The sequence below is a fragment of the Diabrotica undecimpunctata genome, chromosome 2 (assembly GCF_040954645.1).
Source record: "Diabrotica undecimpunctata isolate CICGRU chromosome 2, icDiaUnde3, whole genome shotgun sequence".
Lineage (NCBI taxonomy): Eukaryota > Metazoa > Arthropoda > Insecta > Coleoptera > Chrysomelidae > Diabrotica > Diabrotica undecimpunctata.
In genome coordinates, this window is record NC_092804.1 from 143,298,379 (window position 1) to 143,326,031 (window position 27,653).

At 32.4% G+C, this 27,653-nt stretch overlaps 1 protein-coding gene across 4 annotated transcripts; it reads left to right on the forward strand.

Annotated features, from left to right (window-relative positions):
• Nucleotides 1-27,653, forward strand: LOC140433480 (uncharacterized). 4 transcript variants are annotated; one of them, XM_072521470.1, is made up of 6 exons: nt 1-164; nt 9,049-9,247; nt 13,282-13,573; nt 13,634-13,856; nt 18,120-18,604; nt 26,411-27,653. In XM_072521470.1, exons 1-6 carry the CDS (start codon nt 76-78, stop codon nt 27,430-27,432), a joined length of 2,310 nt encoding a protein of 769 aa, XP_072377571.1. In that variant the 5' UTR covers nt 1-75; the 3' UTR covers nt 27,433-27,653. The 4 variants fall into 4 exon arrangements, with proteins under 4 accessions (XP_072377571.1, XP_072377570.1, XP_072377569.1 ...); XM_072521469.1 differs by having other exon boundaries at nt 2-164; nt 13,631-13,856; XM_072521468.1 differs by having other exon boundaries at nt 2-164; nt 13,282-13,856.

Below are 27,653 nucleotides of genomic sequence, written 5' to 3' on the forward strand. Positions count from 1 at the left end.
GTTTATTCAATAATTTTAATATTTATACTAAATTGACATTTATGTGTATCATTTCGTTTACCTTTATATTTTACAATGTTCCAATTTACAACCATATTTTTACTATTATTATTGTTGTTGAAAAGGCCTAATTCAAACGAATCAAGAGTGATAAATAGTGAAAGGTACGGTTTTTATTGTTTTATTAAATATTAATTCTTCTATTTCTTTGCATAAACACATCTTTTAAAAAAATTAAATTTTTATTTAAATAGTTTAATTTAAATAGTGCCCAAATAGTTAAAGTTGCCAAATATACTGTAAATTTTCAATAACGTATCTATGTAAAGAGCAGAATATGTACTCTGTATGTCATAAGGCCCCCTTTCTTAGTTCCAACTTCTTTTTCCTGTAGAATTTGAATAGATTATTGGGTAAACACCTGATAGACAAAGTATGCTCTTTCAGTATATCCAATGTATATATATATATATATATGTTCGAATAGGTTTCCGCGGTCAGATAAATGAAAATTACTGAGTTCTCGGGAAGAACCGCGTTGAGAATTTAAAACTCTTATGGAAGAGTTTTAAATTCTCAACGCGGTTCTTCCCGAGAACTCAGTAATTTTCATATATATATATATATATATATATATATATATATATATATATATATATATATATATATATCTTCTTCTTGTAGTTCCTTCTCCTATCGGAGGTTGGCTATCATCACAGCTATCCGAACCTTATTGGCGGCTGCTCTGAAAAGATCTGTTGAGCTGCAACTATACCACTCTCTTAGGTTTCTTAGCCAGGAAATTCTTCGTCTTCCTATGGATCTTTTACCCTGGATTTTACCTTGCACTATGAGCCTTAATATCTCATATTTCGCACCTCTGGTAATGTGGCCTAAATATTTCAGCTTTCTTGTTTTGATGTGCTTTATGACCTCGTAATCCTTTTGTAGTCTTCTTAACACTTCTGAATTTGTAACTCGTTGGGTCTGTGGTATTTTCAAAAACTCTTCTATAGCACCACATCTCAAATGATTTCAACTTCTTTATATTATATACTTTTAGTGTCCAGCTTTCCATTCCATACAACAAAGTCGAGAACACGTAGCATCTTAAGGCTCTTATCCTCAGTTCCAGAGGAAGGTCTCGATTAACAGACATTGTTTTCATTTTTATAAATGCTTGTCTTGCAATTTCAATGCGTGTCCTTATTTCTCTACCTTGGTTATTGTTTTCATTTACCCAGCTTCCCAGATATTTGTAGTTATTCACTCTTTCTACTTGTTTTCCCTCGATATATAGACTTCCTACTGTATGTTGCTTAGAAATAATCATGCACTTGGTTTTCTTAACGTCCATTTGTAGTCCATTTTTTATACGGCCTTAATGTAATCTATTTACTAAGCGTTGCAGTGCTTCTAACCTGTCTGCAAAAACAGCGGTGTCGTCTGCGAATCTCATGTTGTTCAAGATTTTTTCGTTTATTGATATACCCTGTTGTTCCTCAACCCTGTCTAACACCTCTTTTGATTTCTTTAGTTTCTGTATCGATATTTTCGATTCTAACATTTGCTTTTTGATTCCAGTAGAGATTAACAATAACCAGTATATCTCGACTATTTACATTATTTTCTTTTAACAGTTTTACGAGTTTCTGATGTCGTACTCTATTAAAAGCCTTTTAATAATCTATAAAGCAGACATAGAGGTCCTGGTTCATATCTAGTCTTTGCGCGAGAACATTAAAAGCGAACAGAGCTTCTCTCGTTCCTAGTCCTCCTCTGAATCCAAACTGGGTGTCATCTATATCTTCTTCTATATTTTTGTATAGTCTTCCATGTATTATTTTGAGAAATATCTTAAGTGTGTGGCTTATTAAGGAAATTGTTCTGTACTGGAAGCATTCTGTCACATGTACGGACTCTGATAGTGTTACAAACGTGGAGAGCAACCAATCTTCGGGTATTACTCCTGTTATATATACTTTGTTGAACAGATCTAAACGTATATGCAATGTTTCTTCGTCATTGCATTTAATTAGCTCGGTGGGTATCTGATCTGGACCTACTGATTTTGCGGTCTTTGCATTTCTAATTGCCTGTTCTAATTCGCACATTATTATTGTCGGTCCCGTTTGTTCCTGTGATTCTTCTTGTATCATTCTATCATCGTCGAATAGTTTCATTATGTATTCTTGCTAAAATATTAGTTTATCTTTGATGTCTGCAATGAGTTTACCATTATCATCTTTGAGTATCCCATAGTGTGCTCGCTTTTTAATATTTGTTAGTTCTTTTATTTTTTATGCATATTAAAGCTGTCCTATTTTCTGTCATACTCTTCTATTTCAATGCATTGATCTGTTAATCACTTTTCTTTGGCCTTTTTTATCTTTACTTTAATTCTACTTTGTAGTTCTTGATATTTTGGCTCATTTCTCCCTTTGGCTTTTCTCCTCTATTCCATTAATGCTAGAGTTTCTGAAGTCATCCACTTCTGTTATTTGTCTTTTTAGGCTTTAAATTTTCTTCTGCAGCCTTTAGTAATGCTTTCTGAATATTGCTCCACTTTTCATTTTCTTCTCCTACTTCTGTTAGATTTGAGTTGACTTGTTGGATTACTTTTTGATGTATTTTTGTTTTTCTTAATTTTGTATAATTAAACGTTGGTTTATTTTTAGGAATTACAATATTTTTGAGTTCCACGGGCATTCTAGCTATCAGCGGGTTATGCTCTGACTGACTATGCGTTCTTTGTTATCTGCAGGAGATCTCCAAGTGTATAATATTCTGTCGGGTAATAGGAACATTGTGTTCATTTTTGCAAAATGTTCATTTTGACAAAAATACACAAGTCTATCCACTCTTGCGTTTCTGTCACCTAGTTCAAATTCCCCAACATATTCATCAACTTTTCCTCTCCTGACTTTAGCATTAAAGTCCCCCATTACTATTATAATGTCTTCTTTTTTAATAGATTTTAAAATTGGGTCTAACTGCATATAAAAATGTTCTATCTCCTCTTCATCTTTATCCGCTGTTGGTGCGTATACTTGAATTAAGTTAACTTGTTGTATGTGTGTCTTCAGCTGAACCATTATCACTCTCTCTGTGTAAGGAGTGGAGCAGCTTATAACTGCTTTATTAGTTTCTGTTTCTAACAAGATTGCGACTCCATAGCGATGAGCCGGATCGTTGCTTCCAGCATAATACATCATACCGTTTTTGGTTATAAGTTTGTTGGTCTCTGGCCATTGTACGTCACTTATGCCCAGTATATTTATTTACATTCTGGTCATTTCTTGTATTAAATTGTCTAATTTTCCTGGCTGGTACAAGCTTCTTATATTCCATGTGGCAAGTCTTGGTCTACATTTGTATATTCTTAGACGTGAAGTTTTATTATCTCAACGAGGATTTTGCTTGCTATCGACCTGGAAGGCCTTGTCTGTTAGATCATCTTTTCCTTCCCTGTCGGATCTTGGTTTCCGGATTCCATGATCAGTAACGGTTTAACTTTTTTGTGTATTTGCCATGATGAATGACTAGAGATGTTCTGTTGAACCTTCAATGGAGCCTTTTTTATTAATGAGTATTATGAATACAGGCCTCTTCATTTGTCTTTTCCTTATTCAACCAGCAATATTTACTTCGATATCATCGGTATATCTCATTTGCTGTTTATCTTTTGATCTTTTTTCAGCTTGACCTCTTTGTAGCTTGATCTTTATTCCACGTTCCATCTTTATATGTGTTATATCTCTTGTTATGTCCATCCAGCCTATCTTCATTTTAATTTCAGAGCATGTTTGACTGCTTCTGTTTTTGCGTCGGAGTAAGATATTTTCAAATCCAAATCATAAAATAATTCTAAACTATGGATATTAAATTTAAACCGATGAATGTTTCCTCATCCAGTTCAAATATCAACTCTCATCATTTTTGGCATAATAATTTTAGTCGAAGCTGTAGCATCATCATTTCTGGCATAGACTTGATCAACGCTGCAATTTAGTTTTCCGTAATTGTTCCTACTCATTTACCATCGTCTGTTCTATTGCTACCGCAGTTTCAAATTACAAGTCTGGACTTTAAGGAAGCCATGCAAGTACCTGAAGACATATCTGTAAACTACTGGCAGTGTTACCTTGGCTATGTGCGGCCGAGCATTATCCTACATTAGAAAATTTTCACCTACAAAATACCTATAAGGTACTAAATGTTCTTCCAGAAATTCTCTAATGTACCTATATCAGTATCAAGGCCGACTCCCCTTAACATAACAAGATATATATGTGCTTCCAATGAAATGCCGCCCGATACCATTATATCTCCACCACCAAACTGCACCGTCGGAGAGAAGCAACCTTGGATATTATTATCCACACTCTTTGGCGGTCATCAGGTTAATATCTTGTAAAACAAGACTCTTTTGTAAAAAAAACGTTTCTCCAATTTCCCATATCCCAACCTGCATTAGCACTAGGAAGTTCCAAGCATTGTCTTTGATGAGCTGCGTCCAATATAGGGTCTGTAGCAGGTACATAAGATGATCTGTAGCAGGTACATAAGATGATCTGTAGCAGATACATAAGATGATAAATTTGATTCACTAAATTTTCTGTGTACGGTATCAGGTGAAACTATGGTAGGTATGGTAACTTTTAGTCAAGGCTGTAGTAATAACTGTCAGCTCTCAAAGAATTTGAAGTCTGAGAAACCGATCTTCCACGGCGTTTGTTGCCCTTGTCTTTCCTTTACAGGGCTTCTGGAGTAGAAACCAGCTTCTCGAAATGTTTGTAAAGTATTGGATATTGTACTTCGCGGAACACCAAGCATATCTTCGATATGCCGAATGGAATGCCCATCATTATACAAAGGGATTATAAATTATTCTTTGTGATTACAAACACTTTTATTTCCCGAAAAAGCAGACAATAATACAACAAATAGGAATAAAATCAAATTAAAAAGCATTATTTTATCATATCATTAAAATATTATTATTATTATGTACTATTAAATTCTAACAATGAAACACTAAAAACTTTTGTTCTCAAACTTCCACAAATTTTATTATAATTTCGACACCTAATATGAAAAACATTGTAACTTACTTTTGCTTGGTTTAGAGGAGAGCGATTTAAAAAAAATTCCATAACATTTTATTTTTTTTTTCTTCGTCAGTTTTAATATTTTTTGAAGTTTTCTTAATCCATATTTTATAACTTTTCCTCAGCTTTTCACTTTCACGTACCGCATTGTTGTTAAAATTACAGCTCCTGATTTAGGTCGAGTTACAATACCAAGTTTTTCAAGAATTTTAGGTGAAGATCATTGTAAGTGGTTTATAGAAAGATATTTCAACAAAGCATGTTACTGTGATTAGGTGCAAATAAATGGTAACTAATGAGTTTCTTTTAAAATAAAGATATTAAGTATTATTAGTTTTTTTATTGATTTTACCTTAACGTGATTTTTTTATTCAAACAAGTATCTAAGAATTCACACCAGACATGCTAACAAGAAGTAAATAAAATAATATATTAGATAAATAGATTTATTTATTACAAAATGAGCGTTTACAAATTATAAAAGAGTTTATAATATTTGCATAACAATAACCATCCGCAGATCCAATATCAAAGATAGTAAGATTATATACTTTAAACTTCCTTTTATAATAAGACTCTGATTGGGGTGTAGTTAATAATAATTTTTTTTGCAAATCAAAGTAAGCAGTTACAACTGTTGCTGTTTTCTTAAAAACCTCAATCCTATCCCCCCGAAAGTGTAGTGGTCATCGTGATGTGTATTGTCGGTCTTCAAAGATCTCTGTCTCTGGTCATTGCTTTTAACACATGCATAGGTCTTTTGCATATGCCTGTAATTTGATCGATCCATCTTGTTGGAGATCTTCCTCGTGGCCTTCTACCTTTTCTTGGCTAATAAGTCTTTCCATATTTTCTGTGTCTGCTCTCATGTTCAAAGTATTTTAAATGTTTGAGATGAACTTTGCTCGATAGCCGTTTGCTGACTTATAGCTCATTTAAAATTGAAATATTTGTCCTGTGGTCGGTCCACGGAATTCGTAACATTCTTCTCCAACAGAACATTTCAGTGGCGTCTATCTTTCTTTTTTTCGCTTCTCATAAGGTCCGAGATTCACATCCGTATGTTTGCAATCTTCTTCTTCAAGTGCCATCTTCGTTCCGAAAGTTGGCGATCATCAGGGCTATACGTATTTTCGAAACTGCTGACCGAAACAATTCGTTGCTGCTACAGCTATACCATTCCCGTAGATTCTTTAGTCAGGAGTTTCGTCTTCTTCCTATGGACCTTTTTCTTGCTATTTTCCCTTGCATAATTATCCGAAGCAGTTCATATCTTTCGCCTCTTGTAATGTGTCCCAAGTATTGCAGTTTTCGTTTTTTGATCGTAAATATGACTTCCTTTTCTTTATTCATTCTTCTCAAGACCTCGACATTTGTGACTCTCGGTCCATGATATTCTCAGGATTCTGCAATACATCCACAGTTCAAATGCCTCTAATTTTTTGGTATCAATCTTTTTCAACGTCCATGACTCCATTCCGTAGAACAGCACAGAAAGTACGTAACATCTCATCAGGCGAAGTTTCATTTCAAGGCTCAAATCTCTTCCGCAGAACACTCTTTTCATTTTAGTGAATATGGATCTGGCTTTTTCTATTCTTATTTTGATTTCTGCTGAGCTATCGTTGTCTTCATTTATAAAAGTGCCTAAATATTTGTATTTGCTAACTCGATCGATAATTTCATTGTGTAAATATAAATTTTGGACATTTTGTGTTGATTTCGATATTACCATAAATTTAGTTTTCTTTATGTTCAAAGATAGTCCATATTCTTCGCTGCAGTCTGCTATCTTATTCACCAATGTCTGTAGCTCTTCAAGTGTTTCTGCGATCAGAACGGTGTCGTCGGCAAATCTCAGATTGTTTAATCTAACACCATTTATTTTAATACCTACGGATTGCTCAGAGAGTGTTCTATTCATTACGTCTTCGGAATAGAGATTAAACAGGGTTGGTGACAGTATACACCCTTGTCTCACACCTCGCTTTATTTCAATTTCTTCAGTGGTATTATTCTCTACTCTCACTACTGCTTTCTGATTGTAGTACATATTTGCTATTAGTCGGATGTTTGCAATATGTAAAGCATATTTCTTTTGTATTTGATCTTTCTCTGCTTTAGTGTTATGTAGATTACAAGTGAGACACTGAATTTTTTTCAGCGCAAAATGCCGATATTAAACTCAGTATTGAATATGTGCCTATACTGACTTTTGGTGGCTGGCTTATTGCATGGGTGATTCTCTAACATTTTTCAATATTGTAACATTGGTTACAACGTTTTTACTACCAAATAATTTAAAATTTGCACTTACAATGAGGTTATTTTGTTAAATAACTTTATATTTACATAATATACGATAAAAGTAATTAGACCAAAAAGGAGAGTTACAATGCTATTCATATTAGGTGTCAATTTATTATCACTACAACTGTTTCGGTATAGTGCCTTTATCAAGTGATCTATTTTTGGCAAGTGTTTACACTTCATAGTCATTAACTGAATAAATTGAGGAGGGGAGAACTATTTGTCTTAAGCTGACAATTCAGAATTGTCTATTTTTTAATTTGTTAATATCCATAGATTCCAATAAAGATTCTGTAAGACCCTGATTTTGACATGGGAATTTCTATTAATCATGTAACATTCGACTTCGAGATCGAATTCAATATTATTAATCAAATAGCAGTAAACAAAGAGTACAACAAACAAACAATAAATAAAATTTTACATCAAAAACTACTTAAGCCCTAAAATTAGTATTTCCACCACCAGAGAAACAAAAAACCCAGTAACTTTCGCTCGATTACATATATATATATATATATATATATATATATATATATATATATATATATATATATATATATATATATATATATATATATAGGCAAGATATCAACAAAAATAGCCAAACACATAAAAAAGAAAGAAATAACTCCAGCCTTCAACATCTTAGGCAAATATATCAAGAATAACAGGAGCAAAAAAAAGCACTTGCGTAGTCGTGTATACAAACTTAAATGGTGACGACTGCCCAAAAACTTATATCGGTCAAACTGGTAGAACTATTAACAAATGTTAGCACAGAGCACAAAAAGACTTTCAATAATAGATAAATAGATTCTACGTAAGTATTTCATCTTCTAGGTTTCTGGACCATAATCATTCTTATAATGAACAATTTTAAATTCTTCAAATTCAAAATAAAGGCCTTAAGCAATTTTTATTTGAATCTATGGAAATTAACAAATTAAAAAATAAAAAAATCTTGTCTTGTACGTGTTTTTGTTGACTTTTTTTACCCATTCCGGTCACTTCCCATATTTTTTTGTGCGTATTTCTCATATCAAATTTTGTTTCTAGTTCTATCTTTATACATTGCTTTATTTAATACATTTTCTTAGCTGTGATTTTTTCCTTTATTCTTCGTTGTATCTCTTTATACTTTTGTACATATTTTCCTTTATATTTCCTTCTTTCTTCCATCTGTAGTAGTATTTCTTGTGTCATCTATCGTTTTTTAACCTCTGATCTGTGTTTTGTCAAACTTTCTTGAACTGGTTTTAGTTATATGTTTTTTTTATACACTTTTTATTTACGCCGATAATTTACACCGATAAGCGTTTGTTGTTAATTTTTGTCAGTTGTCAGTGCAAAACTTCTTTTTACCTCCTGCATTATCGTTTGAATGTTTAACAACTCTTATTTTTATTTTTACTTCGAATTTTGTATTTCGTTGATTTGTTTACATCTATCATATTAGTTGTCTTTTCAACAATATCGTCAACAGAAACCGAAAGATGTTCCATTCTTAAGAAATTATAAACATTGCTTATACCTACATTTTCTTGGTGTTTTGGACCTCAATTAATCCAATGAACTCAGCAGCATGAACTATAAGTTTTTATATAATAATATATTTAATTGTTAGTGGAAACGTTCAAGAAAGTAGCGATTACGAAGAATTTGAAGATCTAGTGCCTATTCATGAAAATTATAGACCAAAACATAAATACAAAATTGGTACCGGACACAAAAGGTTAACGAGGAGTTTTACAGATGCAAAACAATTACATGATCTTCATTGTGCAGTATTATATAAAAATAAGGAACCAGCGGGAATTCTTCAGGTAATTAAAATGACTATTTTTAAACAGGGCGTCCCAACAATTTCGGCCACCGGCTATATCTTGGGAAGTACAGTATAGAGATTGTTTGAAAAAAAAATTCATACCTTAGTCGATTAAGACAAATTTATAGAAATTCTTTTGGGTTCCAAATATGACTCTTAGGGGGCGCAGTGTATTAACTAAACAATTAATTTTTTGTGCAAATATGCTAATATTTGCTATTATTTTTTATATTGTTGTAAAAATTAACTACTGGTTGACCATGTTGCCTCACATTTTTCCTCATTCATCATCATCATCATCATCATCATTGGTGCTACAGCCCTATAAAAGAGCCTTGACGTTCCCAAGTCTATTACGCCAGTCAGTTCTATCCATTGCCAACTGTTGCCAGTTTGCTGCGCCTATTTGTCTACATCCTCATCTACACCATCCCTCCATCTGAGTTTTGGTCTACCCCTATTTCTACTTCCCACAGGTTGTGACATAAGGATTCTTCTAGGAGGTTTATTCTGCTGTGATCTTGCCAGATGTCCTGCCCATCTTAGTCTTCCTGAAGCTTATTAAACTTACACAGCTGTAACAGTTGCAATTTCTGTCCGTGTAGAGTATGTGAGGGCTCGAAGAAATTGGTATTTATTCAAAAATTTGCAAAATGTTTTTAATATTAATCTATAATATTTAGTGCCTTCTTTTACTAGAGGACGTAATCTTCAAATCCACTGATTTATCTCCATTTTCTTTAAAAATCTTAAAATCACGGTAAAATTATTGATATATTTGTTTGAAAATATTAGAAAAATGTTTAGTAAAAATTTTGTAATTATGACCCACTTACCACTACTTTTTAAAAGTAATTCGAATTTTTTCTGGATATTTAAAAAAAAACTGATTAATTGTATAAGATTACGTAAAATGAGGACAGTAATAATAACGTGTAGTTAACTGAAAATCAATGCATCATAAAGCTTAAATATTAACGATCAAACTAATCTAGCAATCTTTAAAGCAGAGCTGAACCTTAACTTGAACCAGCAGTAAATAAAGGATTTAAAAAATATCAAAAACCGAACAGGGAGTGGATGCAGCTATTATTACATCAGATGGTTCCTTAAAATTCGATCTTCCCACTTATTCTGCCACATACTCATCAGAAATTTTTGCATTGTTGAAAGCCCTACAATATATTAATACCAAAAACATCTCCTATAGTGTCATTCTTTTCGACTGCCTCAGTGCAATTAAAGCCATGTAAATTCTCTACCAGAAACATTCTATAGAGAAAATGATACAATTGGAACTTCAGAAAGAACAAGAAAACCTCAGAATAGTAAACTTCTTGTGGATACCTTTTCATATTGGTGTCAAAAATAATCACAATTACTTTAGTTTTTGGAAGATTTATTGTCAGTCCCATTGCTTCATTTACATTATTAACTTTGTCTAGTATATTTTGTAAGTCTTTTATTTTTTCTGCTATCAGAACGGTATCGTGTGCATACGTGATATTGTTATTATATTTACCGTTTATTTTTATACCATTTTAGGAACTGTCTAGTGCTTGTTTCAATATGCATTCAGAGTCCAAAAATTAAAGAGCAATGAAGACATGACAGAGGCTTGATAGACACCTCTTTGTGTACAGACGCTTTTAGTAGTGTAGTTTGAATATTTTAAGGTTGCTTCTTGGTTCCAATAAAAGTTTTGAATTATGCAGAGATCTTTTCCACCTAGCTTCATTTTCTGTAGTTCATACAACATTTTTCATGCTGGCTCGATCAAAAGCCTTTTGGTAGTCGATGAAACAGAGATATACTTTTTTCTGGTGATCGACGCATTTTTTAATAAGTGTTTGAGTCGCAAACAGCGCCTCACTTATTCCCAAGGCCTTTCTGAATACGAACTGGTCTATCCGAACTAGGGTCTATTAAGAGTTACTAATTGTACTAAGTATATATTGAAATAGGGCTATCGAAGGAAGCCATAGTGGGTATTTTAATTTATACTTACTACAATTAGTAACTCTTAACTGACGGATAGACCAGTTCGAATTAAGATAATGATGAATGAAAATGAGATAAATGAATATAATTCATAGGTACAACAAAACAATAAAATTTTAATGGTTGTAATAAACAATCAAAACATCCCTAGGATATAAGGAAACTATTAGTTTAACATACTAGTTGGATTCTACGTGGCCTTTTGACACTTGTACAAGTGGTCTGCTTAACAGTCAATAGGGAACTGTATTTAAGACAAGCAGTGTTAGATTCTTGAACAGCTGTTGAAGCCCAGGATAGTCCTAGACTTTCAGATAGCCACGTAAATAATTCCAAACTAAGCAGTTTTATTTGATAAAATTGTTCCAAAAATAATTCTCCAACATATTATTTAGCCCTCGTATCAGCGTCAGGTACTGAAAGAAAAAAATAGTAATATTTGTGTGATGTTTTAAGAATTCTTCCCGAATTAAATCTAATTCTTGTATTCCAATTTTAAATAAACTCCGTACAGATTTATCCGATACAGGCTTATTTCCTAAATCTAAAATTAAATGAATGTTATTCATTGCTGTCTTCTTTAAGAACTTGAGTTTTTTGTATTATTTTCTTAAATTTTTTCTATTTTAAAATAAAAGTTACAAGAACTAAGCTATCCAAACTAACAAATTATCTTTCAAACGAAAACAAAGAAATATATGTTGATAATTAAAAATGAGGAGAGTCAAACTGAAAACCCAGTATTTTAACCTTACAAAAAAAAAAAAATAAAATGTATAAATTAAAATACCCACTATGGCTCCCTTCGATAGCCTGGTGAGATAAATGAATAATTCATAGGTGCAATAAAACAATGAAATTATAATGGTTGTAATAAACAATCAAAACATCGCGAAAGATATAAAGAAACTATGGTTAGACTTACCAGTTGGATTCAACGTGGTCTTTTGACACTTGTACTAACGAACATCAACGACTTTTTATGTGCTCTGCTTAACAGTTAACAGGCAACTCTGTCTTTCGATCGACTCCCACTCCCATCGATTTCAAAATCCAGATGTAACGGGCAGGAGTCGAATGGGTTAAGAGAGAAGAAGAAATGTCTCCATTAATTCATATCACCATATTTGATTTTGAATAAATAGAGTTGTCAATTTTTGAGAATTAGGCGAGTAGACTTTAAGTATTATCGAGGTCATAATGCATAAAGCGTTATTTTCAAAACTATATAGTTCTCTAAACCTTGTACCAATTATGACTATTTTTTTGCGCTACTGCCTCTATTATTATTTATAGAATTGTTAGTTTAATTTTCTTAATGTCTTTATGTGTCTAAGGAATCTTCAGCATGCGGCGAAATATCCACCTCTCAAAGCTTTCTAGTTTTCTCATTGTACTTACTTTCATTATCCATGCTTCCATACCATATTTCCAGCATTTCACCATGCGGTATCGCTCACCGTGCGGTAACGCAGTGTAAGTTTAAAATCATTTACAAAGAACGGTCGCATTGTTAGAAAAGCGTTTCTGGCCATTTCTATACAATTTTTTCTCGTTGTTAGTTGGGCAACCAAGGTATATGAATCTTTTTACCTGCTTTATAGAATGCCCTTTAATTGACACATGTATTGCGGGTGGGTTACCTTTCATATCATACGTTTGATATCATACCTTTCTCGTCCCTGCACGATTCTGTCCAGCAGAGTTTGTAGATCTTGCTTGCTGTCAGCGATAAGTACCGTGTCATAGGCGTTTCGGATATTTTTGATAATATTTTCATTTACTTTTATACCTACATTTGCGCCATATAAGGTATTTGTAAATATTTCTTGTGAAAATAAGTTAACTAATAGACGGGATAAAACGAAATCCTGTCTAACGCCTCTTTGAATATTCATGATTTGAGTATCACCAGTTTCTGTTTTGTATTATTCTGATATCATTTGTATCAAAGATTAGTGCAAAATAGATAATTTATTTGAATAATTATACTTTAAAATTCTCAATTTATTTTAAAATGTTACTTTTTAGCCATTTGAAGATGCTTACCGATTTTTTCCCATAAAAAGGGAGCCTACTTTAGTTGAAATTCAACCCCTTCAAATAAAAAGCCAAACACAAAAGACAAATGATAAGAGTGAACTAAATAAAAGCCACACCAATAAAAAACGTTCAAACACTGCCACATTCTCAGATGAAAATTATCCCTCCGTATTTACCAAATTTCAACTAAACAATCGCTTGGAGAAAATGAGAGTTCAAGATTTAACGAAGAAGAAGTCACTGTTTAAGAGATTGAGTACTGATAATTCGTCCACTTCAGGTAATGACACTTTTGGAAATCATAAGGTAGTAGAAAGAGGTTTACAAACTGTTTTAGAAGACATGGGACTATTAAGTGATACTTCAAATGAAGCTGAAAACAAAGAAGACGCTGAAGATGAAAATTTGGAACTTGGTACGAACAAAATAAATTTAATAAAGGACAAATCAGAAGACCGGGGAAGGAGACAACCTGATAATGTAGATGATACTATAAATGTATTACTAAATGATACTGATATAAGTGAAGCTTCTAAACTAAACGAAACCAATGGATTAGAGAAGTATGTATTATAAATTCTTTACTTTCAATGATAAATATTATCTTGTCTGAGATCTAGACCTAGAATTAATTATATTTAAGTAATAAGTTCAGAACGTCTTTCGACCTTGTCCAAAGCCCAAATTCCGGTCATGTCGGTTATTTCATTCTTAAGTTCTTTGGAGCTCATTGAGTTTTCTTACACCTGCCATCCATGTTTTCTTTGGTAGTACTCTCTTCTGTCTTCGTGTAGGTTTCCAAACGAGTACCTGTTTCTAAAGTCTTCTGTTTTTCATTCGCTGTACATAACTCGTACTATTTGAGCTTTTTTGCTGTATGTCATTTATTATTATTATTATACCTTCTATTTCCATGCGTTCCCTGATTTTTTCACTTCTTATCCTCTTCCTTCTCGAAATCTTTAGCGTTCACCTTGTTACATCCATTTCTGTGACTTCACTTTTATCTTAACCAAGTCCATTAATGCATCTTAATAGTGTTCCTATATATATATATATATATATATATATATATATATATATATATATATATATATATATATATACCTCTCTAGATAAAGTAATAGTAAATCTTGTACTAGATAATAACGCTCCTTCTTGTTATTATCTAGTACAAGATTTACTGTGTCTGTGCCAATGCTGAGATATTTGGTTTTTTCAGTATTAAGTTTTAGTCCCCATTTCTGATATTCTTCAGCCAACTTTCTTATTATGTATTTCGCCTGATCATCTGCAAATTGTAGTGAATCTCGCCTGGTATTATTAAATTTTATTCCCATATCATGGCACTTTATTTTCCAAGTATTTACTACTATTGCTATATGGTTTCAGGGGTAGTAAATCGACAATTCATCAGTTTGTAACCTTGAAACAAATTTTAGAAAAAACATTGGAATATGGCATTAATACTTATTACATGTTTATAGACTACAAAGCAGTCTACGACTCTGTGAATAGAAGAGAAATGTTCAAAGCAATGAAAGAGATAGGAATACCAAATCAGTTGGTAAAATTAACAAAACTAAGAAATTGGAAAAACTAAAGACTAGTGAACGTAGAACTTTCAACAACAGGGTCAAAAGTTCACGTAATTATTGGCGTAAGGCAGATGATTATAAAAAACAGCAAAATATAAAAATGAGATAAGAAGGTCTAAAAAAAACTTGTGTTCAGTTCTGCGAGGGTATCACCAATTTTGATCCTTCAAAAAGTTATTTTTAAAGACCACTCTAACGACCTTGGATTACCTAAAAAGCCTAACGATGAGTTTATGAAAATTAAAGAACAAAGCATGAGACGCTTTTTAAATAAACACTTTCCGGGTGTAACATTTATTAAAGATGAAGACTGGGATTGATGAAAGTACAGTTAGATCTTTAAGAACAATAAAGAGTCTAGCGGGTAAAATCGTCATAAAAATGGAATCTAATGGACTATCGAATGTTCTTCGGGGGAGGATAGTGTCTTTCCAGTTCTGCTGCAGTAGGACAGGACATGGACATCATACGGTTAGTGTATGCATCTAGGTGGTCGATAGCGGTTGACGATCTTTTAGCAAATCTCAAAAGAGAAGAATCTTATGCTCTGGTCCATGCAGTTGATCTAGTTATACTAGTTAGAAGTAACTAAAATCCAGATTTAGCCATATGGCTTACACTCCTCTCATCCCAAGGGGAAAATTCACTCATTCCAGATACCTACGATATCAAAAGGATTGAGCTCTGGTGGGACTCTTTCTGGTGGGTGTTATCGAGCCCTAGGTGACTTGGTACGTCGAAGGATCTCCCAAAAATTTTTTAAGCATCTAGATGTTGAAGAACAGTGCTGATTTTAGCATGGTTTATAGAGATATTTATTAAGACCCAGCAGTTTTATGTTTTTAACAGGCACTTCGGAACAACTCCAGATTAGAGAGAATAATAATAGGTGTCATCTAGATATTTTCCATTCTCAATTGTCTGCTTATTGGTATTTCTAGATCTCTCTACTTGGTGATTTTTCATTGTATTTAAAACACAGATTATTATTGTTAGGTATCTCCACATCCATTAGTGTTGTCTGTGTAGTAAGTTTATTGACTAGTATGAGATCCGGTCTATTATGTGCCACTGGTTGTTCTGTAAGCACAGTGCGGCCCCAGTAAAGTTTATAGTTGTCGTTTCCAATCATTCTGCCAGGACATATTGATAAGGAAGATGGTCGGGTTGGAGAAGTCCCAGTTTGCTAGCTAGTTCTTTTTGAAGACTCTTTCCTATTGGGTCAAGGTGTTCTTTGGAATTAGTTCTAACTAACGCCTGGCAGCCTCCGTAAAATGTTGGATTGTTTCTTAGACTGGGATTGACATCCATTACGGCATTTTTCGTTTTGGACCTGAGGGTCTTTGACAATATATTTTAGGTTAGTTTTTTTTTCTTGCTTAGTCAGAGGTGGTTTATGCGCATTTCTCGTTCCCTCAGTTAGTTTATCCAGTTGCTCACCCATGTCCATAAGTCCTGTTCCCCCTTGATACCGCGGTAATGTTGTTGGATAGTGTGTGTGCGCCTTTGTGAGAAGTGTTCTTACTTTCCGCTGAAGACTTTCTATATCCGTTTTTGACCACTTTATAATACCACATGAGTAGCTAGGCTAGAACAGGCGTACGTATTTAATGCCTTAAACAGATTTTTACCATTAAGATATGACCGATTTAGCTGTCTTACTCTTTGCATAAACTCAGATGTTAGTTTGGTTTTCATTTGTTTATGGTCAATTTTCCGCGCTTGCTTTACTCCGAGATATTTGTGTATATCATTTTCACCCATTGCCTCGATGATTTGACCTTCTTGTATATCGAAATCTCGGGGCTGAAGCTTTCCTTTGACTATATTTAGAACACGGCACTTGTCTAGTTCAAAATGCATACTGATATCATTTGAGAATATTCACACAGTTTTTGCAACGGATCCAGGTTGTATCGACTGGAAGCCATTAATTTTAAATCATCCATATAAAGCAGATGATTAAGCTTTGCCACAACAGTATTGTTATTTTTGATGCTAAAACCTGAGTCAATGGAGTCCAGTAGCTGAAATAGTGGGTTCATCGCTAAACAGAACCATCTGGATCATCGCTGGTCCAGAAGTGGACCAGCTTTAATTTGATATAAAAAACATGCATATACGTCATGAGCAGCATACTTTATTTAAAAAATAAATGAAGAAAATAAAAATTTGGCAAAAACTAATTAGTATTACATAAAACATGATGACGGTATTAGATTTTTGTTTTGATACAGGGCAGCGACAGCCGCTTATACGTATTTCGACCTCTTTAGGTCTCCTCAGAGCGGTATAGCCACTATTCTGAACCAAAACAAAAATCTTTCCCGTCCTAGACAATAGTTATCAAAATAACTATATACGGACGTTACTACGCCATCTAAAAACAAAAAAAGAAATCAAACGATTTTTACCTGGCGAAACCGAATTCAATTTTTTACCACTGCGCTTCCTAAAACTTGCGAAGCAAACAGCTTGATGAATTACTCGGCACGGGAATCTAAAATTGCATTCCACAAGCCGTTCATCATGGTCAAAATTCGTAGTGAATTCAGTTTCTGGTACTCCAACCGAAGTAAAGTAATAAAACATAATGACGGTATTAGATTTTTGTTTTGATACAGGGCAGCGACAGCCGCTTATACGTATTTCGACCTCTTTAGGTCTCCTCAGAACGGTATAGCCACTACTCTGAATCAAATTAATTAGTATTAATTTAATTAGAAATTCTATTACTTTTTTAACCAAAATTATTTGGCACAAGTATCAGCCTCGAGTTGGTTTAGAGCCAGACTTTATCGGGGTCACCACCAAATTGAGCTGGCGTATCACAATGATGTGGAAGCCATAGGAACAAAAGAAGAAGAAGAATTTAATTAGAAATTCTATTTAATTTTAAATATATATATATATATATATATATATATATATATATATATATATATATATATATATATATATATATATATATATATATATAAATGTGAATTTGATGAACTATGTTATGAACGTAGTGATCCTGAATTGGGATCTTGTACTATAAGTTGTTGTGTTTACATATTATTTTTTACATATCTAGCTTAATTTGTTCATCTAGCTTGTGATTGCGATTCACATTTATTTTTCTGCTGTTTGCTTTTTCTTTACATTTAAATTTCTTTACATTTTATATAAAATTAATATTCTTTAATATATACCTAGATTTTATTGATTATTCCCTTTTTTTAGTGTTGGTAACATAAAACTTAAAAACACAAAAGCTTTTAAAAGGTCTAGTAACGATGAATTAGATTGTACAAGTTCAAATTTAAAAGTAAATGAATACGAAAAAAGAGTTGAAAGAGAAATTCGTGACAAAATAAAAATGTTGCAAGAGGAAGTTATTAAAGAGATAGACAGTATTAAAAAGAAAGAAGAGGAAGCTAAACGTAAAAAAAGACAAGTTATCACTACGTTATTAGATGAAGAAACTCAGGATATTGACCCCAACTACCATAACGAAGATAGCAATATGATTCATGTTCGAAAGAAAAGAAGTGCGGCAAATTATGAAAAATCTGATATAGAATCTTTCAAAATAAAAACCCGCAAAGACGAGGAAGAAATGTGTAGGACGGATGGTTTAAATAGAAGAAAAAGAGATCTAGGCGAATATCAATATGATGATGAGGACGAATTAAACGAAAATGAAAGTTCTAACATTGTTGAAGAAGGTAAGTGTTTCTCTTGCTATTTATATAAATATGTTATCTTCTCTAATTCTATTCAGTTTCTTTAAATTAACAATACGAAACAATTATCTAGTGAAATATAAGTTGTTCGTACGGTTTCTCTAATTGATAATGTATTAGGCAATTTGCAAAAATGTTTGATTGTACTCCTTCGGTTCAGGTTGTATGCAATCATTATACTGAAATGGATTTTTAAGTTTTTCGTTTTTTTACATAATGCTGGTATAAACCGATCGTACTAAAGTCTGTGGCGGGTAGATCTATTAGACTCAGTGAACCGCAAGTTTAATTTAAATAAAAATATTGTTAGGAAAGTTCCGTAAGGTTTATCCCACATAGAAGTCCATTAACGAAAAAGAAAAAGGAATAAATACAGGAATGACTTTGCCTCTCTCTGTAACGAGATTTCTTACCTCATGTACCTCAGTTTCCCATAACACTCTTTGATACAGGTATCGAACAATTGTTTTGATAAATTTGGTGATAACAATATGTAATTAACAAAATGTGCCAAATATTAAACGTCAATTTTTACTTATAAACAATAAATAAACAATGTAAAATCACTATTTGTGATTTCACGGGAATTAAAAATCGTCTTAGTTTTTTTCGTCTTGTCCCAAATTGTAACTAATATATATTTTGCCTACCTCAGGGTAAGATTATGGGGTATAAAATTTAGGACAGAAACTATGGGGGCGAAGATAGGGCAAGCAAAATAAACGCTACTATGCGAACGGCACTCAGGGGGTTGCTAGAGAGCTGGGGTCGTGGATAAGTTGAAATAAATGGGTCGGATTGGGGTATCTACACAATGATTGAAATAAAGGGGTTACTTACATAAATATCCTGGACAAAATGAAACAAGATATGGCAGACAAGGTTACCTCTAGCTATTTTAATTTGGACGCCGCTTCGAAGAAAACTTCCTGCTGGAAAAAGAAAGAAAATTACTTCTTCCCTAAAATCAAAAATACATACAAGGGTTAATAGATTTTCTAAAATAAAATAAACAAAATGGTTGGAGCAATAAATTAAACATTTATTTGTGTCTCTAACAAACAGTTATCAAACATATAAATGGCACAAAAAATATACTATATAAATAGTTGCCCAAATACAGAATAAAAAAACTTACATGTGTCCGTTTACAAACTTCAGGGTTGGGAGAAAATACAAAAACTTACAAATGTTACCGCACAGAGATTAACCTTTTTTTTTAACAAACAAAACAAATTAATATCGAAACAAATAAAGCTAGCTGTCATATGTTAACATTAAATTAAAAAAAAAACAATTAAAATGACAGCTAAGTTAAACCATAAAATTTACAATTTATTAAATATTACAATTCCTTTAAATTTTAATGAAAGCAATTATTAATAATTATCAAAAAAAAGTCTGTTTTACTTTAAAATTTAAAATTTTAATTGTTACCTTAATTTCACTTGTTTCACTTAACTTCAAAGAAAAAACTTGCTACTATCTCTGGGATTGGAGCTGCAAAGGACAAAACTCTCAACTTGGACAAAAGTAAACTATTTCCATACACAGGGACGATTGAAACAGGAACTTGGTGGAGGAATCGGGGACGGGGACATTCTATATAAAAATTTTACAAAATTTCTTCAGTTCCGGTGCACAAATCTTATGATGATTACTCTGTTCTGAACTGCCATTATGCAAAGAGTATTATCACCTTAACCGGTCTTAAGACATAACACAAAAAAAAATTGGATCGATTCGCGATTCCTAATTACCCAAACATCTTTCTACTCTGACATCTCTTGCTTGACTCACATTCTAGCACGTCTGCCCTGCTTGGAACTTAAATGTCGACCCCTATTTGCGTTAAATTTTACAAATTCCACGCCATAAAATAACTCTCCCCCTTGTGTTTACAAAACCTAAACAAACAAATATACCTCGGACCCTCGTTCTAAGCGACAAAAACAACTTTTTAAATATTCCAGTTTATTGCGTTTTAACGACGAAAGACAAATAAAAACTCTTTTTTATATTAGGGGAGCATCATGAAATATAATCCTCTAGGCGACAAAAACTTGTCGAAATATATATAACATAATTCAAATTAACAAAATAGCATGTAGTTTTTAAACCGGAGTTCTACCTGACTTTGTAACAAAAGGTTATGGGATTTGAAAGTACACAGACAAAAAATATATCCAGCGTTATTTACGCATTAAGGATTTTCGTAAAAGACAAAAACAGATTTTATGGCAATCTTTATGCGTACTGACGAGATAAACGAACAGGGACGTATTATAAAATTTAAAACGCTACAAAATTACGGCTTCTTTTTCTTGCATTTCGATAATAGTTTTCCTCGTTTCTTTGTCTCCATCTAGATGATTTTTTCTTCTATGGATTTACCTCGCTACCTCTGGAAACCATAGGTATGGGTTCCTGCAATTCATCCTAGAATACAAAAAACATGACTGTATTAGACTCTAGAATTTATGAATATTCCAAAATTTCTCGATAAGCCACATGACATACCATATTTTTCCATATAAAATAAATGAAATATATTTTTACAAAATATGGTAGGCCATAAAAATAAGAAAAAATGCCTACCTCACTAGATTTAGACGAAAAATCATCGATATTGGGCCTATCATGGGGGCCTATAGTTTTTGTCTAAACTTACATTTAAACAGCTATTTTCACTTAAAACTGCACTTAATTCAGCACGTTTACGTGAAATCGACGCCATTTTTTATGCGGCTTACCACGTTTTACGCGAAAAAATGAATAGAAACGGGTGATTGGAATAACACGAATAATTCAGCAATAACTCCGCCATCTACTGCAACAATCACTCAATAATTTTTCTGTAGGGTTTCTTTATATAAATAATGCAATAAAATAGAATTCTGTAATATTGTGGCGTACCATTATGTTGCAACAACTCTTCAATTCGAATTCAATTCCGTAAAGTACGTTGGATAGATTAAGTGTGTTTTTTTAGTTAAAAATATTGTCAAAATTCTATATCAGGGGTGGCCAACTTAATCGGACTCGAGATCTACTGTCTGCCTTTCTAATTCTTTGCGATCTACCGACTCGGAATCAATCACTGATTTTCTTCTTCTTCTTCTTCTTTTTATATAAACATGACTCTGTCTGTTTTTCAATGCGCCTCCAGTAAGTTGTCGTTCCATCGTCGTCGTGTTCTTCCTACTGATCGTCTTCTTATTGGTCGTCTTCCTTATATGATCGTTCCATTCTACTCTTCTATTTTTTATCCAGTTCTTGATGTTCTCCACCTTGCATCTACGTCGTATATCTGTACTTTTAGCTCTGTCCCATAGTATTTTGCCATTAATTTTTTTAAGCGTTTTTATATCTGCTGTTTCTAACATGCTTATTGTCCTCTCTGTGTCAGGTCGTGTTTCTGCCGCGTATGCCATTATTGGTCTGATGACTGTTTTGTAAATTCTGCCTTTCATGTCTTTCACGATATTTTTATTTCTCCATATTGTTTCATTCAGGCAGCCTGCGGCTCTGTTTGCTCTATTCACTTGCTCTTCCACTTCATTTTCGAGCTTTCCGTAGCTAGATAATGTGATGCCTAGATATTTACTCTTGTAACTCCATCACTTGTTCTCTTATCTGACCTTCCAGCTCCAATTTACATCTTAGTAAATTTTCTGTTGTAACCATGCATTTTATCTTTTTTGGGGAAATTAACATGTTAAATTTTCTGGCGGTTATAATAAATTGGTGCAGCATATGTTGTAAATCGTCTTTGCTTTGAGAGATTAGTATTGCGTCGTCTGCCTAACAGATTATTTTAAGTTGTTTTTCTCCCATTTGGTATCCTTTTTTAGTTCTTAATTTTTTATTATTTCATCCATAATCAGGTTGAACAATAGAGGTCTCAGGGAATCTCCTGTCTTATCCCATTGCCAGCTTCAATAGAGTCGGTTAGTTCTTCTTCCACTTTTACTTTTATTGTATTGTTTTGGTAGATATTTTAGATCGTTTTAACTATTCCTAGAGGTATTTCTCTTACGTACAATAAGTGGATAACGTCCTTCAATTTGACCTCCTCAAATTCTTAAGGTTCACGAAACAAAGATATGCCGGTTTGTTGTATTCTAATAATTTCTCTTGCACTTGCCTTATCATGCCTAAAACCTTGTTGTTTCCTTCTAGTGTTATAATTTTATTGAGTTTATTTGTTATCACTTTGGTTGTTAACTTTAGTGTTGTGTTTAATAAATTAGTTCCTCTGTAATTTTCCGGGGCTAATTTGTCTCCCTTTTTGAAGAGAGGTATTAGGATGCTTGATCTCCATTCTTGAGGAATTCTGTTTTGTTCTATTATTTTTTGGATTAGTTTTGATAGTTGTTTGGTTAGATCTGGTCCTCTGTACTTTAGGAGTTCGTCGCTAATTACATCTGCTGAGTTGAGGCATCTTACGTCGATTATTTTTGATGGATATATATTATTGTTGATTATAACATAATCTATCATAGATCTTTGTCCACGGGTGTTATTAAATATATATTTTTGTTGATCTTTGTGGTCAAAAAATATGTTGTTTATTCTATTCTATCTGATTCTGAAAGATTATTTTATCAGCTTTTGAGATCTGAAAGAATTTTTAATCTGAAACCGATTAGGCTCTGAGCGCTAAATTCTGGATTAATTAGCTTTATTGCTCGCCAGTGTGTATTAGGAGTACCTAAATAAAATAAAAGTATTAATTCTTATTTATTTATTTTTCCAACTATATTAGACTGAAAAAAAAATGAATGTGAGTCGCTCGTGATGATGGATGCAAGATTGCTAGCATTCCAATAATTTTCGTAATATTTAGGACGGGAATAGGTAGATATATTATATCGATCATTTTTTCCTTGTCCGCGATCGACGGGTTGGCCTCCCCTGTTCTAAATGGTCTAGTTTTTGTTGTGAAATGTTTTAATTAATTAATCTAATTAAAAAAAATATAATAGATCGCAAAATTTTTTTGTTAAATGCCTGTATCAAAGAGTGTCACGAAAAAGACGTTTTATTTGCTAATTTATTTTGTCTATGAATGTTCTCGATTTGCCTCCTTCGAACATAACGCATCTTGAAAACAAAAGTGGCACTATACTGAAAACATCAATTTTTAGTTATAGCGACATCTGCATTATTTTTGACTAAACGCTCCTATTGCAGAGACTTCTGTTCTAATAGCTCGCAGTTTCTCCTAGAAGTCGCTAGTGTCACTTTTGACTTTTAGGTGTTTTGTCAAAGTGGTAATTTAGAAAGTGGCGGTTTGTTGAGGAAGAAGCACGCCGTGGTAAGTAAAAAAGTGACATTTTTTCTTTAGTGCCGGTTTTCACGTAAATTATATACAGTTATTCCGCCTAGTTGATGAATGAAAAACTGACATTTTAAGTATAGTGTCGGTTTTTGAATAAGCTAATTGACTAAGTTCTTATACCAACGAATTAAATAATAGCATTTTTCGTTAAGTGTCATTTTTTTCTAAGGAGTGGAATAAGATTATACTGTTTTTTGTAACTCGATAAATGTCAAATTTAGTTTAATGTCAGTCTGTTAGTAAAAATAATAGGACAATCATGCTGTATTTTAATAAATAAAAGACATTTGCAGTTTCTCGTCTTTAGTGGTTTTATAATAATGTAACATAAATAACTGTGATTATTTCTTGAAAAACTACACAATTTTAATGTTAAATACACCATCAAAATATTGCTAACTGCATCGACTTTTTTTTGAAGTGGTTATAATCATGGACAATTCACACAGTAGAAGTAGAAAAATTTTACAATTAGTAAAAATTGAAGAAAAATGTTGAACTTTAGTTTTTACAGAAACTAAATCCATCCATTTACAAACATCCAGCAACGACTTCGGTTCGTTTAACAACGAAAACTTACCCAATGATGACAGTGGTGACTTTTCACCCACTTTGGACGATGACAGAACCTACGCACCCCCAAAAAAAGATGCCGCAAATCTAACTCTTCATCTTCTTCCAGCTCGTCCTCCTGTTCTACAAGATCTTCTACATGTTCTTCAAGTTCTTCCTCACATTCTTTCACTAAGTGTGTAGCTTACATAGATAAAAAAAAATCAGAACTTTCTTGAGAACGAAATAATCACACCTGAAGAAGTAGTAAGTAAAAATAGTGGTGATTTGACGACAATAATAAATGAAAATAATTCAAATTCTTTTAACGAGGATTTTAATGAACATGTTGTATCTAACGACATTGGTGATGAGTTGCTAACTATAACAGATAATGAAAATATTCGGATTGCACATAATAATGTCGTGGAGGATATTCCATCCGCTGTTGGAAATAGGATCGTCAAACCTAGGAAACAAAAAAAAATTAACGATATGCCAAAACTGCCAAAAAAGTCTTTAAAAGACTCTGGACAAGAATATGTTTCGAGTTCTAGATCAAAAAAAGTGTTCCCAGCTAAAACTATAAAAGGTTCTTGTGAATTAAGTTGTCGCCTGAAATGCCCAGAAAAAATTAATGAGGAATCAAGAAAACGATTATTCCATGATTACTGGGGAATGGCTTCGCTGATCAGACAAAGAGAATATATCGCGCGTAATATTTAAGAGATCCATCCAAAGTATCAATACAAGAAAGCAGATTCGACTAAAAAGTTAAAAAGTGCGTTCTATTTTGATGTCAATGGTACTAGAAGCAAAATATGTACAACATTTTTTTAAAATACATTAAATATAACAGATAGATGTATCAGAACAGTTATTGAGAAGAAAAATAATAATATGACTGGTATACTAGAAGGTCAACAGATAGGTAAACATGAAAAACATCTGAAAGTGCCAATTGACTTGACAGAAGGAGTAAAACGTCACATCAATAGTATACCTTCGAATTGAAAGTCATTATTTGCGGAAACAAACAACGAAGGAATATATAGATGGCGGAAAAACCTTAACAGATATTTGTTTTGATTACAAAGAAGAGATAAAAATAAGCTACAAAACATCTTACTTTGATGATTTTAAAGAGCTTGACTTAAATAAAAGAACCAATAGAAATTGTCCTTCAGAAATCAAACCTCTGTATCAGCGTAAATTTGATATATCACAGAGAAAGAAAGATGATGTAAGAAGTCTTATTGATGCAGGCTTAATTTCCAATTATTACAAATCCTATTATGAAAGTATGTTTTAATAATATTTAAGTTTTTTAATTATTTTAAGTTCGAATAAATGTTAAGTTTCATTAAGTATTATTAATAGTTTGTTTACTTTTACCAAATAAACGATTTTTCTTTTTAATATGACACAATTTCGTTTTATTTTTCGCTTTTTTTATCATAAGGTAAATATTAACTTGACTTTTTATTCTAATAATCAGAACTTTTATGTAAAACAAAAGTGGCACTATAAGGAATTTTTTTTAAAGATTTTTTTCTAAATTTGTAGTTACATTATTAACTTGCATTCTTCGGTAGAAACTTACTGTGCTTTAATCAAACTGTTAAATAATATTGATTGTAGTATTTAATTCGGTTATTTTAGTTCAACATCTATTACAGAACTGTTCGAAAAACTTTAAACGGTCATACTGAAATATCTAGATTTTGGAATAATGTCACTTTTGTTTTCAAGGTGCGATAATTTTTCGTTTTTATCATGGTTTTTCAGAAACATTTAGTCATTTATTAAATATGTTTTGTTTATTCATTTTCACATTTCAAATATAGAATCTTTAAATATTTATTATATTTAATATTAAAAATTTGTTTTAGTCGACCGTAGGAATGACTTTTCTAGTGACATTTTTAACAAAGATGGATGCTTATGTGATAGAAACACCAAGTATTGCGAATGTCCGAATGATTCCAGTAGAAAATTAACCAACATTGATGATGACTATAATAACGATAAACAAGATATGGATTCAAAAGCTATAGTAAAGAAATCTATACTAAAACAATGCACTTGTGATAAGGATGGCAATAATTGTAAATGCGATAAGAGTGAACAGAATTTTTCTTATGATGAGAACGAAGATAATGACGACAAATATGTAAACAAGAAATCAATAAGTCCATCGTGTACGTGCGACAAAAATGGAAAAAATTGCAAATGCTATAACGAAAATTCAAACTTCATGTATGACGATAGCGATAATACTGATGAAACTAAATATTTAAGTAAGAAATCCGTAAAACCATCATGTACTTGCGATAAAAACGGAAAAAATTGTAAATGCAAAAATAACGTAGTAAATACTATACCATCAATTCAAGATGATTATGAAAGTTATAATGATTATAAAGAGCCTTTGAACGAGGAAAATGCAAATTGGAATGATCAAGATTTAAATAATTTTAGTTCAAATGAAAAAGTAGCTGAAGGCAATTATATTGACTACTCTAATTCTGATGAAATTCAAAAAAGAGCAATCAAGCCTAGAAAATATGTCAATGAAAAATCTTTTCAAAATGGAGAATATCTTATTGACTTGGAACCAGAAATGTATAAGCTAGAACCCATTGATTCTTCAAGGACTAAGCGTGATAATTTAAACAATCTGCTATCTGCAGATGGAAATGATTTAGCGAGAAGACAATTATTTGCAATTAGACAGAGAAGTATGGTACCTCATGCGAGATCTCGAAGGCGAATTTTTAAAGAAGAGAATAACAAGAAACCGAGGGAATTAATCAATATGTCTCATGAAGATTTATTTGGAGCGCTTCCCCAAAGTTTTGATGGAGAACTTTTAAGATACAAAAGAGTCAGAAGAAGTAAAAAGAAGAAGTGAATATAATTTATATATTAGATTGGCTTTTAATCTTTCACATATTTCATCGCTGTGTATATGAGTTTGGGATGAAGGATATCTAATAGGATCTAAACTCAGATATTAGAATATGAAACAGTTTTTCATAAAAATATTACATGATGAACTATTCTAATAATGTGCTAGACTGTACTATATACGAAATTCTATACTGAATCATGTGTAAAACTGTTTTACTAAAT

What these genes read in the sequence shown, in the direction of transcription:
- LOC140433480 (XM_072521468.1), top strand. Translation starts at nt 76, where the DNA reads ATGTTCCAATTTACAACCATATTTTTACTATTATTATTGTTGTTGAAA. An exon ending in AGAGTGATAAATAGTGAAAG is followed by an intron (nt 165 to 9,048) that starts GTACGGTTTTTA and finishes TTTAATTGTTAG; the next exon opens with TGGAAACGTTCAAGAAAGTA. An exon ending in AACCAGCGGGAATTCTTCAG is followed by an intron (nt 9,248 to 13,281) that starts GTAATTAAAATG and finishes GTTACTTTTTAG; the next exon opens with CCATTTGAAGATGCTTACCG.